The following is an 18,276-nucleotide window of genomic DNA, read 5'->3' as shown; positions in this document are numbered from 1 at the left end:
TGGTGAAACCCCATCTCTACTAAATACACAAAAACTGGCCGGACACAGTGGCACCTGCCTGTAATCCAGCTACTTGGGAAGTTGAGGCACAAGAATTGCTTGAACCCAGGAGGTGGAGGTTACAGTGAGCTGAGATCATGCCACTGCACTCCAGCCTGGGTGACAGAGCAAGACTGTCTAAAACAAAACAAAACAAGCAAACAAAAAAAGTCATCTAGTATGAATGACATTTCCTCAGTTTCTTAGTGATATTCTTAAATCATAAAGGCCTACAGCTAGCCTAAAATACACCCTTCTTCCAACTTACCAGACAATTTTCTGCTTAATTTCCTCCATTAAGCATCCTTGTATTATCTGTACACCAGCAATTCCTTTTTCAAAAGTTTTTAAGAGCTAAATTCACCTTTATAATATATTTCGAAATGTTGTCCCTGAACAACCAATTAGCATTCAAATGAAAATCTTCTACCTGTTCTTTGAGTATGTTGTTACACTTTCTCTTTCAAGTAGGTTTAGACTTTTACCAGAAATGCTTAGTTCGTATGGTTGTTCCTCTAGAACAGCAATCAACAAACTATGGGCCACAAGCCATGTCTGGCCCACCATTGGCTTTTATAAGTAACTTTTAATAGAACACAGCCATGCTCATTTGTTTGCGTATTGTCTATGTGACTGCTTCTGCACTGCAATGGCAGAGCTGAACAGTTCCAAAAGAGGTCCACAAAGCCTAAAATATTTACTCTCTGACTCTTTATTAAAAAAGAAAAGCCTGACCCCTGCTCCTGGACAAGTCTCCAGAAGCAACTTTGGCTCAACATAAAAGAGAAAAAAATGAAAAATGAACTACTATCTTGTAAAATAGAGTTGTCATGAATTCCTATAGAAGACTCAAGTCTTGAGTCTGCCTAGGCAGCTGTTAGGAATGCAGGCAGAACAAAAATAATGTAGTCCTTTGATGACTAAGATGAGGCAAAGACTGGAAGAAAGCCATGTGAGCACAAGACAAAAATGTCATCTAAAGCAGCTTTGCCAGGAGAGTGCTGTGAGTTCTTGTGGACATCAGAGCATTTTTCCTTTTCCTAGATTACCCTCCACTTTACTGTGATACAGCAAAAAATTTCTAGTTACCTCTTATGAAAAGACTGTATGAACATAAATGACTATAGCAATGTTTTAGATTTAGGACTTTTATTTTTTTCAGACCCAAGTTAGCCTGTATTGACTCTCATTGTTCCCCTATCTACCCATAGACCCCCTACAACAAGAGTAAATATATGCTTTCACATTACAGCATAAAGAGCACCTAAGCTTTGGCCGCTGACTTGTAGTGGGTCAGTGTGCGGGCAGAAGGGTCAGTGGCATTGATCCACCTGGGCATCCAGTAATGACTCAGCCAGTCAGCCTGGCCTGGTTAATGACATTCAAAGATTTGATAGTAGTAATATCCTCCTTTGGTTTTAGGAATATTGAAGGGAAATTTTTGGGCTGCATTTGCCATAATTGCATCATCAACCTGTAAGAATAAGCATATAAAAACAAAACAGTTTTTTAAAATGGCATGGAAATACTTATATTTACTCTGGTTTCACAAAATAGAAAACATTAAGATAAGACATGACTGTAAATTGCATGAGACCCTTTGAATCACCCATCACTTAGAAAATGCTAAAGTATTCATAATATGGATAGCTGCAGTGCCTTTTAAAGAACACTCATATGCATATTTTTAATACGTGGTGGCTCTGTTTTAGTCATTTGTGCCTAACAAGATCTGGCACCCAGCAGGTGCCCAAAAATCTGATAAATGAAGATCAGTGATGATAAGTAGTAAGTCTCCTCTCTCTTCCAATTCTAGATGCTACTTGATAATCATTCATGCTACTTAACTCTTATGTAATTCTTATAGAAGAGGTAAGTGTTTACAGGGACTGTGAATCCCTCTGACAGGGACAAAGCATTCAAACTAAATACAGAATGAACAGCAATGACAGCTCTGCATCCAAACTGTCGCATTCCTGAAAATGTTTTTAAAGACATTATACCTGATGTTCAACATATTCCTGTAAAATCTTAAACCAGGAATTCTTAACTGAAGTTATTCCATCACTGAAGGCTTCTTTTGGTCGCCAGAGAATCTCTTTGGGTATCAGATTGGACTCCTCAAACGTCTCTCTCAGGAGATGTTTTTCTATCCCATTCTGACATGAAAAAAAAAAAAAGGAGCATCAGTTAAAAATTACAAATATAATCTGATGGCAATGGACAGTTTTTATCTTGAGTTGATTTACCTACCTTTGGAGTTCTCATTTCTGGTGGCAGAGACAAGTAATAGGAAGAAAATCTATGATCTAGAAATGGGACTCTCAGTTCAAGGCTTAAAGGAGAAAAGAAGAAAATCTAAATTAAAATGGGTATTTAGTGCCTGTCAGTTTAGGTTCTGATTCAGTTTTCCCATCAATTCAACCAGATCCTAAGAAATGTTAAGGTCATACAGTCAAATACAAGCCCCCTAATGACTGCTCTACACTAACGAATAAATACAAAAAAAAATCTTCATTTAAAATAATATATATATACCATGTCATCGAGGGAGTAAAACTAACTGAGACTATTACTTTTACTTCCCCTTCTAGGAATAGTTGAATGCGTATTTCAAAACGCAGAAAAAGTTACAAATCATGAGTAACCCAATCATTAAGAAAATACCTTGATTGAACCTTTCTTACTCAGTGTTTTCTAGGTGAGACCATCTCTTCTAACAATTGTGATGATAATACAGTATTTTTTTAACCACTGATTAACAATTCACATACAATATGCAATTTAAACCAGAGTCCCACTATATTTCGTCAAATGCCATATCACCGGTTTCCTGAAGCCTAGTGACTCTAGTTAAGACAAGCAGATAGGATAATAACCAGGTTCAGTTCATTCCCCAAACCCATATTTAATTATATTCTAATCTAAGTGTGATTCAGCAGAGATAACTAAAACATTTCATATCAGTTGTTTACCCTATACAATAAGTCTTCAGTTCCTCAACATAACTTTAGAAAACCAGAAATGATACCAAAGAAACCTGGTTCTTTATAATGTAGTCAAACCCCTTGCATCTTCACTACCCTATCCCCTCAGGGTCACTACAGTACCAAATAGGCATGGTGGGCACTCAATACTTGTCACGTGATGTTTACAATCTTTACTTCTCTTTAAAACACTCAAGTAGCTGCTGCAGCAGCCTTCCCCTCTTCCATCTTGGTTGTTCAGATGTGAGCAGAATGTTGTTACCTTTTAAAGGTGAAAACTCCAACTCAAACAACCTATGGAAGAAGCCTTCTCTCCATATACCACAACAACACTTTGAAATGTGGCCTAATCCTTTTGGGACAAAGTTAAGAAACAGCTTCATTTTCTCTATAAAAGTCACACTTTGTAACATATAGCCAACTATATGCAACATATAGCCAATCAGCTATGGATTTTTATTTTTTCAGGGTATTGAGTGCAGTGGCCGGATCTCAGCTCACTGCAAGCTCCGCCTCCCGGGTTTACGCCATTCTCCTGCCTCAGCCTCCCAAGTAGCTGGGACTACAGGCGCCCGCCAACTCGCCCGGCTAGTTTTTTGTATTTTTTAGTAGAGACGGGGTTTCGCCGTGTTAGCTAGGTTGGTCTCGATCTCCTGACCTCGCGATCCACCCGTCTCGGCCTCCCAAAGTGCTGGGATTACAGGCTTGAGCCACCGCGCCCGGTCAAGCTTTTCTTTGTTTTGGTGCTTTTTTGTTTTTGTTTTACAGTAGCCTCTAAAAGTATTACCCGTGGGCAGCAGTAGTTCGATCTGCGCGGAGCACATCAAACAAATAGAGTTCCCTCAGAAGCCTCTCACTCTCCTCCTCCGCTTCTTCAGGAGAAGGAGCCTATTTCACAAACAAAAACACCAAGAGTTTTGCTTTTGGCACACAAAGCAGTTTTTCTTTCTCCCTCTCCAATCCTAAAGTTGGATAAGACAACAAGTTAAACAAATTTAGGGAAGGGAGTAAATAACTGAACAGAGGTAAGCAGTGCTTTACAAAACATGCCTTCCTTCCTACCAAACTGCTAATATTAGAATAAAATGAACACACTGGGCAACAGTCATAATTCCACAGGATGCTAAGAAATGGCAGAAAGGTGATTCTCAAGAAGCTTAACTAGTTTTATTTATTTATTTTTAGCTTTTTTTTTTTTTAAGAGACAGGGTCTTGCTCTGTCAACCAGGTAGGAGTGCAGTGGCGCAATCACAGCTCACTGCAGTCTCAATCTCCTGGATTCAGGTGATCCTCCCACCTCAGCCTCCTGAACAGCTTGGGGGTATAAGCATGAGCCATCACACCCAGCTGTAACTAGTTTTAAAGAATAAAAATCATCTTACACATTAAAATTTCTTTCTTCCCCAAGAGATAGAAAGCAAACATTATCAGATTCCCTTTTGTAACCTCACAAGATACTCAAAACTATTACTGTCATACTGAAAGATGATAGAAATAGTCAAACAATTCATAGTTTTCTTAATATAGCATGAATATTCCTCCACTTCAGAGTGGTTACCTTGTGAAAATATATGTAACCCTGCGTAAGTTCATCTGATCCTTCTCCAGAGAAGATCACCACGTTATCTGTGTTCTTCCGAATATACTTGGAAATTAAATACATACCTTAAATGAGAGAGAGAAATTAACTTTAATGTCAACATAACCTTCCACCAAAAATGCCTTTGATTTGATTTTTGGAAATAACTGAAAGTGTTACTACCATACTGGACTTCATATTAATATAAAGTAGTTTCCACAATAATGACCTTGTATTTACAAGCCATTTAGATGTACTTAATCCAAAAGCACTACTGTAAAATAAAATAACCCAGAACCATTCTGTCATTTTATAAACAGGTTTTAAAATTCTAATGATTTTAGACCAAGAATGTTCACTTCAAAACTATGCTAAGCTGAACAATGACTCAAATACCTAAAAATCATGCCTTTCATAGTGGTATTATGACACAAAAATAAGAACAGCCATTTTGGTGGTTTAGTGTTAATTTTGTTAGGTACTTTCCCCCTGCCACTCCCCATTTACCAGATTTCACATAAAGCTGGGGAGACTATATAAGTTATTAAACTTGCCTTCTTGGTCCTCCACCACATCCCTCTAAACTAGTGTTTCTTCTCAGCTTTGTTTTTATTATCATCTCAGCTAGAGAGCTGAGGTGATAGACACTTATTTTCCTAACCCCACCCCAGCCCCATGAAATTCCAATACCAGAGCTATCCTGTCTATCTGCTTATTTATTGTGATGTTTTGGAGGGTCATAAACCATTGTAATACCGAAGATATTTTTGCCCTCCAAGGCAAGTCTCTCAAGGGAGGCAGTAGCATACAAAGGTTCGTTAACATTGGATCAGTCTAATTTGGGGTATACTTCTGATCTCAGTAGATACATTATTTACAAAATAAAATTAATATTGTTTGCAGAGCAATGATAGCTAGTGACTGGTAAGTTATGTGATGGAATATTTACTAAAATATATCTAAAATGAGTATTTCTTATCAAAAATGCATTACCAAATAGACCTATTGCCTCACTGTATACAGACTGTAGCCAGAGAAACTCTAAGAGAAATGGGAGGCAGAGGGCAGAAAATACGTATCTGCTCCCTGGGGAAACACCAGCAGTGATACCAACAATGTGGCGGTTGAACTATGTATTTATTGTTCCCTTTACTCCAAAAGAGATTCAGAGAATTCTTAAGTGGTCTTAAATAATCAGTAACATAGGGATGTAATTTGCATTCATCCTTAAATAACATTTTAAAAATATGGCTTGAAATAAATTTTTTAAACCTTACTTTTTTTCAGTGTTAGAAAAAGCTTTTTATTTAATAATATCATAATACCTTACCTACTGAAGCACGAACTGTTGTAATGTCATAAGTTTCCAAGGAAAATATGACTTCATCCAGAGCCTGAATGCCTTCCTCAGAGTTAAAAAGGACTTCATAATGTTCACTTCCGATATGATTTGCCACCTTATTATATAAAGAAATACCCATTTATTTGTTAAAGAAAATAACTTCCCTTGAAAATCAAACAGGACGGGAGTTCACAAAGCTTTATGAATTAACAATGGTGGGAAAAAAAGAAAAATGATTTTACAGCCCACCACATACAAGCCCCATCCAGCACTGTTTCCTCGCCTGCTTCAACTCCACCACCAGGAAGTAAGTCTTACCTCAGCTCCTCTGGTGCCAAGGCTTCAGCCATTCTCCCAGTTGGCACCTCCCTCCCTACCTATTTTACCTAACCCACCTCATCTCCCTCTACTCCAACATGGTCCCACACTAAGCTTGGTCTTTTTTGGTCCTTCTGAAATGCCTAATTTTATATCCAGGATGTTATTCTTATATAGAATGGCCCCTCCCCTCATTCTACTTTCCTTGGCTATTTTGAATTCTCTCGGCATTGATCACTTTGCATTGAGACTGCTCTCTAGCTTTTTCTCATCCATGCTATGAAAGTTCTCCATAGTGGGAACTAGGTCTCCTGCTCACTGAATACAGACAAGCTACCCTCTGCCCACAGTATTCTAAATACAGTACTTTTTAAAATAATAATAACAGCTAACACTCATTAAGTACTTACTACATGCTAAGTTCTATCCTACTTACTTTACATGAATTATATCATTTCACCTTAAAATTTCCCCATAGCAGACACTATTATTTTTGTTACATCAATGAGTAGAGCCAGGATTTCAAATCACAAGTCAGGTTCCAAAGCCTGCAGTGTTAGCCACGATACCATGACTTTACATTCTTTTTAAAAAAACAAACGAACAAACAAAAAATCTTTTTTTAAAATTTTTTCAAGATGGCGTCTTGCTATGTTGCCCAGCCTGGATTTGAACTCCTGAGCTCAGACATCCCACCACAACCTCCCAAGTATCTGGGACTACAGGTGTGTGCCACTGCACCTGACTTATGCCTTTACTTTCTTTATTTTCTTTTGAGACAAGGTCTTGCTCTATCACCCAGGCTCTATCACCCAAGAGGCTAAGACTATAGGCAGGCGCCACTAAGCCTGGCTATTTTTGCATTTTTTGTAGAGATGGAGTTTCATTATGTTGCTCAGGCTGGTTTCAAACTCCTGACCTCAAGTAATCTACCTCCCTCAGCCTTGTAAAGTGCTGGGATTACAGGTGTAGGCCACCATGCCCAGATACCTTTACTTTCAAAAGAGCATAATTATCATCATAGAATCTTTGTGAGAATTGTATGGGTCATAACAGATAAAAGTACACAGAGGACAGTGTACAACACAGTGCATATTCAACAGCCATTTCATTCTATTTTAATACATTTAATTTAAAACAATTGTCCCAGTCAATACAGCAGCAGAAGTAGAATCACCCATTATTGACTCCATTTTCACTCTAATAATAAGTCTACTCTAACTACACAAGGGACAGAGACAGCACCTTACCTTTCTAGCAGCCAGTAAATCGGGGCTGTCTTCCATGCCAATTGCAAATGTCTGGAGAGGATACTGTATTTGGGCCTCTTTCAGCTGCTTCAACAGGGTGGCAGCAACCAAGCTGGAGTCCAAGCCCCCTACAAGCAAAAGAGGAAGTGGAAGTGTCCTAGTTATGTGCCTTGCATAAGACAGGGACAGAAGATGTATATTCCTGATAAGCACCAAGATCATAGTTTTACCATTTAAAATCCGCAAGTTTTATAAACTGAAATCAACTTCAGTAAGAGAAAAATATACAAACGGTGATAATAGTGGTATTTGAATTGGTTAAAAATCACTACACAGAATTCCAAACATCCACTGGCTCACTCTTAACACCAATAACATAGCTATACTGTAACTCAAGTTGGAGTATGACTATGAGTATTAAATGCAGCTTATAAAAAATTGTTTCCATCCTATAATGAAGGAAAGATTAAATCATACAGAAAATATTTTATAGTAAAAACAAAAGGGATGGCTACAAATCATTTCAATTAAACACACACAAAATATAATTAGGTTTTTTAATTGATTTCACCTGATAAAAGGCAGCCAATCCTTCTGTCTGTCATCAAACGTTTCTTTACAGCATTATTAAAAAGGATCCTGAGGTTGTTCTTCACAGTTTCTATCTCAAAACCTATAAACACAGCAAGTAAACCAAACAGCTCCAGAAAATCTTGGGCTGGATTAGTTATTGAAATGAAATACACAATCATCAACATCTATCATGATGGTATTTACTCAATGGTGGAGTGTGCCAAATCGTAATGTGTTCCCTCCAAACAAAAGAGGAAGTAGGTTTTGAAACTAAAATCATTCAAATGATGGGAGAGCACAACTTAAAATTTTTTTTCCCTTGGAGAAGGATGGGGAAGAGGTGGATGCGTGTCTGCTACCTGGAAAGAGTTTGTCCACATTGTCATAGAGGGCGTGCAGGGGTTCATCCCGACAGTGATGATATTTAACCATTTCCACAGATGCAACTTTGCCATTTGGCTTTAAATCCAAAACTTCATAGTGTCCAGGAAGAAAAGGCTCCACTTTTAAAAAGGGAGTCGTAGAGTGTTTCAATGTAACAAGACCTACAAATTCAAAAAGATACCTTTATTCAAATTAGGTAACCCTTCCCAATAACTGTCACGATTAGTTAACATCCTCTACATTCCTATTTATTTTCCCTTTTTAATACAAACACATGGCCACTAAATAAGCAAAACAGGAAAAAAAATTTCCTATTTTCCTAAGCCATACCATCTACTTACTGGAGAGATAATAATGGCATAGGGATATACTGCCAAATTACACTAACTTTTAGTAATTGAAAGAAATAGAAAAACCTCCAGTGTTCAATTTCTTCTTCTTAGATTTCTAATCAAGAAAATCTATCTTCTATACCAAAGCAAATATATACAAAAGGAAAAGACATACTTATGAAGCAAAGGGATGAACTGGAGTCCTAATGTTATGATAGTCTGGTAGTCATTTGTCATCACTGAGGTATTTTCAGAAAATAGCCGGCCGGGCGCGGTGGCTCAAGCCTGTAATCCTAGCACTTTGGGAGGCCGAGACGGGAGGATCACGAGGTCAGGAGATCGAGACCATCCTGGCTAACACGGTGAAACCCCATCTCTACTAAAAAATACAAAAAACTAGCCGGGCAAGGTGGCGGGTGCCTGTAGTCCCAGCTACTCAGGAGGCTGAGGCAGGAGAATGGCGTAAACCCGGGAGGTGGAGCTTGCAGTGAGCTGAGATCCGGCCACTGCACTGCAGCCTGGGCCACAGAGTGAGACTCTGTCTCAAAATAAAATAGCCATGGTTCCCAGACCTTTAACAAGTACAATGATCCACTCTTAGCTACTTTAAAGTCAGATAGGAAGACATCTATCCCTTAACTAGTGTTATACACTATATGTGAATAAAACCATATAACTTAAATTTCCTCAATAAATTCTCACTGATGGTTCCCAACCTCACACCACCATGATCTTTGACACAAACATCAATGTTTTATTGTAGATTGTAACAGACTATCTACATGGAATACCCATGATTTACAATTTGAGACTGTCTACCCAGCCAGTAACCTGTGTAACACTGAATTCAAATACCAGAAAAAGGACCCAGATTCCCTCACCAGCTAGCAGAGCTCAAGTGAGCTACGCAGCCCACATAGGGAATGGGGAGTAATTAAAAGGTTTTAAGCAGACAGCACTATAATCAGATGAGTTTTCGACAGGTTATTCTAAAAGCATTGAGAAGGGAAAACTATTGCAGTATTCCAGATGAGATAATTTGGTCTGGAAAAGGACAGTGTCAAGGAAATAGAAAACAACAATCAAGGAATTTCAGAGGGTAAACTGGATGTGATTCTAGTTCCATATCAAGTGATCATCAGGCTCAAAGAAGGCCCAGGGGAGCAGGAGGCTGCTTTTCCCCGCTGTTCTCTTTACCAGGCTTGCCCAGCAGTCCTGGCAACTGACATACATATATATACTTGCTCTTTGCCATCTGATCACACTAGAAATGCCTGAAAATAAGCCAGTTGCGGTATCAGTACAAACACTGTCACTAGCGTCCTAAGTACCCCTTTGACTGATCTCATTATCCCTGCTTTGGCCAACATTAAATCTGAAAATTAAGTGAGAAAGGATTTAAAGAACGGCAAAAAGAGGCAGGGAGAGAGATTTTAGGATGTTACTACTGTGTAGGTAAGGGATAAAAAATAAATGTCTTCCTCAAGTTTACCATCAAAAAGTGCTATACATGATTTGCAAGTATTTTCTTCCAACTTGCGGGCTGTCTTTTCACTTTCTTGATGGTGTCCTTTAGACGTGCAAAACTGTTTAATTTTGATGAAGTCCAGTTTATCAATTTGTATTATTGTTTCTGGTCTCATATTTAAGAAAGATTTGCCAAATCCAGGGTCATGACAACTTACTTCTATGTTTGCTTCTCAGGATTTTATAGTTTTAGCCCTTACATTTATGTGGATTAGTTCAAAATGGATTCATTTGATGCATTTTTTTGTATCCATAGTTTTTGTATATGATGTTGGGTAAAGGTTCAACTCCAGGTTTTGCATATGTTTACATATCTGGTTGCCACTGTGCCAGTTTTCGAACTTCTTTCCCCACTGAATACACTTGGCACCCTTGTCAAAAATAAGTTGATTATATATGTATGTGTTCATTTCTGACTCTCAATTCTATCCCACTCGTCTATACATCTATCCTTCTGCCAGTATTATACTGTCCTTATTACCATTGTCTTGTAGTAAGTTTTAAAGTCAGTAAGTATGAATTCTCCTACTTTGTTCCTCATTTTCAAAAGATTATTTTGTCTGTTCTTAGTCCCTTGCAATTCCATATGAATTTGAGAGTTAGCTTGTCGATTTTACAAATAACTCATCTGGGATTCTAATAGGGATGAGGTTAAATCTGCAGATGAGTTTAGGGAGGACTGCCACCTTAACATGTTAAGCCTTCGATCCATGATCATGGGATACTTCTCCATTTATTTCGATCTTTCATTTCTTTCAACAATGTTTTATAGCTTTCAGAGTACAAGTTTTACACTTCTTAAATTTATTTCTAAGTATTTTATTCTTTTTGATGCTATGATAAATGAAGTTGCTTTCTTAATTTCATTTTCAGATTGCTCATTTTAAGTACATAGTATTCAGTTAAAGTGTGTCAAACACCATTGATTTTTGTATATTGATCTTGTATCCTGCAACCCTGATGAACAGAAGGGATTTCTACCTAGAATACATAAGAAACTATTACAATTCAGTAACAAAAAGACAAAGTAACCCAATTAGAGATGTATAATTCAAGAACGGATAAACAAACTGCAGTGCATGCAAACAAATGAAATATTATTCAGCAATTTAAACAATGAGCTATCAAGCCATGAAAAAACACGGAAGAACCCTAAATGTATACTGCTAGGTGAAAGAAGCCAGTCTGAAAAGGCTACATACCATATGATTACAACTATTATACGACATTCTGGGAAAGGCAAAGTGAAAGAGAAAGTAAAAAGATCAGTAATGACTCGGGGGGGGGGAGGGTTAGGAGGAAGAGGACAGGAAGGAATCAGTAAGTGAAGCACAGGAGACTTTTAGGGCAATAAAACTGTTCTATATAATACTGTAATGGTGGGTACATAGCATTAAACATTTGTCAAATCCAAAAATCTATAAAACACAAAGAGTGAACCCTTACATAAACTATGAACTTCAGTTAATATATAAGTATCAGTTCATCAAATCTAATAAATGTAGCACAGTAACGCAAGATGTTAAGAGTTGGGAAAACCAGGCGGGGGCACTGGAGGGGGAGCATATGTGAACTCTCTGCACTTTCCTCTCAATTTTTTCTAAAACTGCTCAAAAAAAAATAATAAAGTCTATTATGATTTTAAAATAAAATGATCCCTAGGAGGAAAAAAAATGGCAAAGGATCTGAACAAATATTTCTCCAAAGAAGAAATACAAATGGCGAATTAACATGAGATAAGATGCTGGACATCATTGTAAACAGGAAAATACAAATCAAAACCACAATGAGCTACCACTTCACATACACTAGAATGGCTAGAATTAAAAAGTGACCCAGTAAGTGTTTGTGAAGATGTGGAGAAACTGAAATTTTAATACACTTCTGGAAGGAATAAAACTAATGCAGCCATTTCAAAAAGTAGTCTGACAGTTCCTCAATTAAACATACTTATCATGTGTCCCAGCAATTCTACTCCTAGATATATACCCAAGAGAAATGCCTACACAAAACTCGTACACCAATGTTTATAGTAGCATTATTTGTAATAGCCAAAAGGGGTATACAATGTCCTAAATGTCCATCAACTGACAAGTGGATAAACAAAAGCCAGTGTATCCATGCAACAGAGTATCATTTGGCCATAAAAAGTAAGTACTGATACATGTCACAGCATAGACAAATCTTGAAAGCATTATGCCAAGTGAAAGAATCCAGTCACAAAAGCCCATATGATATATAATCCGATTTATATGAAACATACAGAATTGGAAATACAGAGGCAGAAAGATTGGTGATTGCTGGGGCTACAACTGCGGGGGTGCAGATGATGGATATGGAGAGATGGAATTCAAAGCTAAAGGGCACAGGACGCAGGGAGTTGTGATGCATGCCTATACTCCTAGCTACTAGGGAGGCTGAGGTGGGAGAATCGCTTGAGCCCAGGAGCTCAAGGCTGCACTAAGCTATGTTCAAACCACTGCACTCCAGCCTGGGCTGGGCAACTGAGCAAGACCCCATCTCCAAAATCAAAAACAAAAACAAAAACAAAAAACCTAGTTGATCCTGCCAGCAATAACTAAGCTAAAGGGCATAGGATTTTCTTTTCTTTTCTTTTCTTTTTTTTTTGAGGTGGAAAAACAATTCTAAAACTGACTGGAGTGTCGGTTACCAACATCTGTGAATACACTAAAAACCACCAAACTGCATACTTCAAGTGGGTGAATTACACGGTATGTGAATTATCAATAAAGCTGTTTTAGAAATCCTAATATCTGCTGTACTATAACTGCAGCAAAGTACCACAGTGCAATAATCGCAGAGTCAACCCTACCATTATAGGATGACACAGGAAAACTTAAAACTACACTTAGGATCAAGCTAGACGTAGAGCATATTAGCATAGCAAAAAATAAATGACTGCACTAAAGAATCATCCTTCAAGTATTACAGAATTTAAGTGCTGAAAAGGAGAGTACAACTCCACTGTTTTTTTAATAAAAGGTAAAGACTCATAACTTAATTAGTCACTTGTAAAATTCTGGATTGCTCTCTAAGAGATTTTCAAATATAATTTAAAAGAAAACATACAACCAAGACAATAATGAAAGTCTATAGAAAAATTTATTATTACCTTTAGCTTCTGAACATACAGCCAAAAATCCATCTTCTGTCATTGCTTTAAACAAAGGTCTGACTCCGTATGTATCTCTGCCCAGGAACACTTTCTTATTGGCAGTATCCAGTAAAACAAATGCAAACACACCATCCAACATACAAATTGTTTGCTCAATTCCTCCTTTGTCATAAAGATGAAGGATTATCTCACCATCCACTTTGGTCTGGTATTCAAATTCAAAATGCTGTTGCATCTTATGAAGCAATAGCAAAACCAAAATGTTAGATTCCTTGTACATTCACTAATAATTTTTTATTGCAAAGTTGCTTCAGTATTTCTGAGCTCTATAATCCTTTCATGCACTTTGGTGATTTAAGAGAATCACAGCATTATCAAACTAGGGTTTGTTTCAACTCATAATCTGCAAATTCTGTCCAACATAAAGCTGAACCCATGAAAATTTTAGTTGCAGTCTGATAAACAGAATATAATGGGAATGTGCCAGAACAGTAATCTGTGGAGGGATGGAAATGCATATTATATACATACTATGTATGTAATACATATATATTCAGATTGAGTCTCCCTTATCTGAAATGTTTGGAACCAGAAGTGTTGTGTTTTGGATTTTGGAATATTTGCATATATGTGAGATATCTTGGGGATGAGACCCAAGTCTAAACATGAAATTCATTTATGTTTCATATATCTTATACACATGGCCTAAAGGTAACTTTATATAATATTTCGAATAATTCTGTGCATGCAACAAAGTTTGTGTACATGGAACCATCAGAAAGCAAAGGTGTCACTATCTCAGCTACCATGTGGCAAATCTGTGGCTGTTTGACATCATTGACCATCATTCCTGACTCTGAATTTATATGCTACTAAAGAGCAATCATTTTCATACACTTATTCATACATAAGTAAAAAATATGACCTACCATTAACACAGTAAGAAAATAATAAGTAGCATAGTAGTATCACCAGAATACCTGTATCAGCAGTTAAACAGCTGTACAAACAATGGCAGGCTTTCAGACTCCACCGACAATGCTGTGTTTTGATTAAAAGGTTACTGTACACTGTATTTTTTTTTTCCTTTTTTAGGTGAGAAGAAATATCAGAAGAGCTGAGCAACCAGGAAGCAGGTCCTCTGAGGTTGAGGAGGCACTCGGCCAAATGACTTTTTTAAGTGTTTCTCCAGAGTCATCTGCCTCATTAACAACGGCTTCTGTCTTGGAAGTCTCCCTTCGATTTTATAAACTGACATGACCTCTTGTTCTGTTATGAATGCAGGTAGCTCCAGCCTTTCAAGATCTCTATCACACATTTTCATCATGTAATCTAAACCTTTACACTACAGTCCAATTTCTCCTATAGCTTGACTTTCTGTGTTATGTTTCTACTTTTCCTTATCATTGCTGCTCAAATAAATATCTACAGGTCTTTTTGACATTTTCAGTATCTTAACACCACAGAGCAGAAAATAAGCAAAAATACACAATGGGTAATGCGCAGAGGTCCCATCTGTGGGGATCCTGCCATTGGCATGTCCAGCTTGCACATGTGCCATTCTATTACCCTTTGTGGGTGTGCTTGCGTGGGGAAATCTGAGCATGTGTAGAAAAGTTATACTGCAGCTGAAGGGTGTGAGAGGGTCTTTTTTCCATAGAGAATGCCAAATAAACTGTTGTACACCTGCATTTTGACTGTGACATCAAAATGCACATGTAGTGTCATGTCAGTGCTCAAAAAGTTTCAGAGTTTGGAGCATTTCAAATTTCAGATTTTCAGATTAGGGATGCTCAACCCCTAAATTTAAGATGATAAGTTGCCTGGTTGCCATGACACTTAAAAACGTGTCTTCTGCAAATGTAAACTTTTGGTTTGAGAAAATAGTATTGACTAAGAAGTATCTCCAGTTCAGCTTCAAAGATCTAGCTATAAAAATGTAAAGCAAAGGGACAAACATCATTTGGCATCATTCCCTGAAAAATAAATAGCTCTGTCACAATAACAGATACATGATCCAAAACAAAGTGATGGTACCCAGGGATGGATGACAATGTCCAGTGCTTCCACCACTGCAGTAGTATTAAAGCTACTCCTCATTGATATATAAAATTATGGTGGCACTTTATTAGTCTGCATGCCCCAAAGGAACTGCAAAGTGACTGCCACTGTATGCAGAGTGAGAAGGTTTGATTAGGCTACTCCCCAGTTCTGACACTCTCCACCATCACTGGCAAACTATGAGGACCAAAAATCCTTGATGTATTCCTCTTTGTGTATTGTACATTTTTTGGCTGACATTAGAGAAAGAAGAGGTTTAAATCAGGTGGAAGTCCTAGATAAGTTTAAAACATGTTTTTGAATTTCAAAAAGTAAACGTATTATCTATTGCATGACCCATAAATATGCTTCACACTCCATCCAGCTCACTCCGTAACTTGTGAACCTTTTGTCTATAAGCCCTCACTGAACTGTCCAAAAATGGTCTTCGCCTGCAGTGACTATAAAGCCCCCCAGTAGTCAACGTGGGTTCTTTTCTATTTTCCCTAAGTGTCGGCTGGTCTGAGAAATAAAGGGAAAGAGTACAAAAGAGAGAAATTTTAAAGCTGGGTGTCTGGGGGAGACATCACATGTCAGCAAGTTTCCGTGATGCCCTCTGAGCCGTAAAACCAGCAAGTTTTTATTAATGATTTTCAAAGGGGAGGGAGTGTATGAATAGGGTGTGGGTCACAGAGATCACATGCTTTAAGGGCAACAAAAGATCACAAAGCAGGAGGTCAGGGCGAGATCACAAGGTCAGGGCAAAACTAGAATCACTAATGAACTTCCATGTCCAGCTGTGCATGCATTGTCATTGATAAACAAGGTTCAGGAGTAGAGAACCGGTCTGACTAGAATTTGCCAGGCTGTAATTTCCTAATCCTAGCCAGCCTGGGGGCACTGCAGGAGACTAGGGCATGTTTCATCCCGATTTACATCTGCATAAGGCAGACACCCCCAGAGCGGCCATTTCAGAGGCCTCCTTTTGGAATGCATTCTTTTCCCAGGGCTGTTAATTATTAATATTCCTTACTGGGGAAAGAATTCAGCAATATTTATCTTACCTATTTTTGGTAATAAGAGAAATATGGCTCTGTTCCACCCAGCCCACAGACAGCCCGACTTTAAGGTTATTTCCCTTGTTCCCTGAAAATCGCTGTTATCCTGTTCTTAAGGTGCCCAGAATTTAACATTGTTCGAATACACGTGCTCTACAAACACTTTATGCAGTTAACGCAATCATCACAGGGCCCTGAGGTGATATTCATCCTCAGTTTATGAAGATGTCAGGATTAAGAGATTAAAGACAGGCACAGGAAATCACAAGAGTATTGATTGGGGAAGCGGTAAGTGTCTATGAAATCTTTACAATTTATGTTCACAGATTGCAGTAAAGACAGGCGTAAGAAATTATAAAAGTATTAATTTGGGGAACTAATAAATGTCCATGAAATCTTCACAATTTATGTTCTTCGGCTGTGGTTTCAGCTGGTCCCTCCATTCGGGGTCCCCGACTTCCCACAACAACTTCCTGGTCACCCCTCTCTGCTCTGTGAGGGATGATCCTGTAACTAGCAGGTAGGGTCTGGAAACAGTCTTCTGCTGACTGTTCTGGGCTGAATTTCCTGAAGGGTAAGTGACCATAAAACATTCATTGATATTAGCAAGGAACAGCTTCCCAAATCTACCTTGCCCATCTCTTTGGCTTAAACTTTGCAGGTAATTTATTTAAAAAAGAGAAGGGTCCATTGAGTAATGGATGTATCACTTCCTACTCTCCCTTAAAGCAAACTCCAGTGCTGCATCTTAGATAGAAGCCCTCAAATCTTGCCTTCTGAAGTCATGCTGTCATTTGACTTGGCTGCAGGCCCCTGATCCTCCCCTGCAGGGAGAAGTTCTGCTTTTTGCCCCAGCCTTTACCCCATTCCTCCTTTCTTTCATTCAGTCTCCCTCCACTCCCAGGACACCTCTGGCTGTATTTTATTATTAGTAGTAAACTTTATTTTTATCAAAAAGGAGGTGGGAGGGATTTTTGAACTTTTGTTGCAGAACACTTTATATAAGCCTAAAATATACATTCTACTCATTAGACAGGTTTCTAGATGCCCCAACTACATAAGCTTAGATGCTTGGTAGAAGCAATGGAACAAAGTTCTCTGTTTTTACAAATATAACATTTGACTAATTTATAATTGAAATTAATTATTTTCAAAATATTTAACTTCTTATAACTTCTTAACCAAAGACACAATGTTCAAGTAAAACAGGGCACTTCCTATTTCATTTAAGGGGAACCCAAGCTGATAATCCCATAATACCATCTAGAATTCTCTTGTATACGACACTGACTTGACTTAGAAAGAAAAAAAAAATTTTAATACTCTCTATTCTACTTCCCACTAGCAGGAAGTTCCATTCTTGCCCTTCCTTTTCACCATTTCATCTCCAATCACCTAGAAAAATTATGTTTGGTGCATACTAGGCCTTTAATAAAGGAATAAAGAAATGTGTGAAAGGAATTTCATGAAAAACTATTTTAAAATTTTTAAATGAGAAGAGTATTATTAAGAGTGTTCCTATGAACAGGCAACAATGACAAAAGCTATTGTTCAGAGATAAAAATGTCCAAAATGTGATTAGGATATAAATCTCCATCAATGCATGACAGGTATCGATCAAGAAGTCTCAGAAAACTACCAAGAAACATCACAACCAAATGCATTAACCTTGAATGAAATCTGGCTCAAAACAAACAAAAACCAGCTATAA

At 37.9% G+C, this 18,276-nt stretch overlaps 1 protein-coding gene across 1 annotated transcript; it reads right to left on the bottom strand.

Annotated features, from left to right (window-relative positions):
- Nucleotides 1–1,378: 1,378 nt before the first annotated feature.
- LOC117079131 (asparagine synthetase [glutamine-hydrolyzing]-like) lies at nucleotides 1,379–14,012 on the bottom strand. The gene is made up of 10 exons (XM_033202750.1): nucleotides 13,465–14,012; nucleotides 8,448–8,633; nucleotides 8,087–8,188; nucleotides 7,516–7,643; nucleotides 5,936–6,062; nucleotides 4,585–4,691; nucleotides 3,814–3,914; nucleotides 2,293–2,374; nucleotides 2,043–2,198; nucleotides 1,379–1,513 (listed from the first exon to the last, which is right to left on the bottom strand). The coding sequence occupies exons 1-10, from the start codon at nucleotides 13,745–13,747 to the stop codon at nucleotides 1,412–1,414; spliced, it is 1,374 nt and encodes a 457-aa protein (XP_033058641.1). The 5' UTR covers nucleotides 13,748–14,012; the 3' UTR covers nucleotides 1,379–1,411.
- Nucleotides 14,013–18,276: the final 4,264 nt, after the last annotated feature.

Source organism: Trachypithecus francoisi, unplaced genomic scaffold, assembly GCF_009764315.1.
Source record: "Trachypithecus francoisi isolate TF-2019V2 unplaced genomic scaffold, Tfra_2.0 Lachesis_group7, whole genome shotgun sequence".
NCBI classification, from domain to species: Eukaryota; Metazoa; Chordata; class Mammalia; order Primates; family Cercopithecidae; genus Trachypithecus; species Trachypithecus francoisi.
The sequence above is the reverse complement of the archived record's forward strand: the minus strand, read 5'-3'. Positions and strand labels throughout refer to the sequence as shown.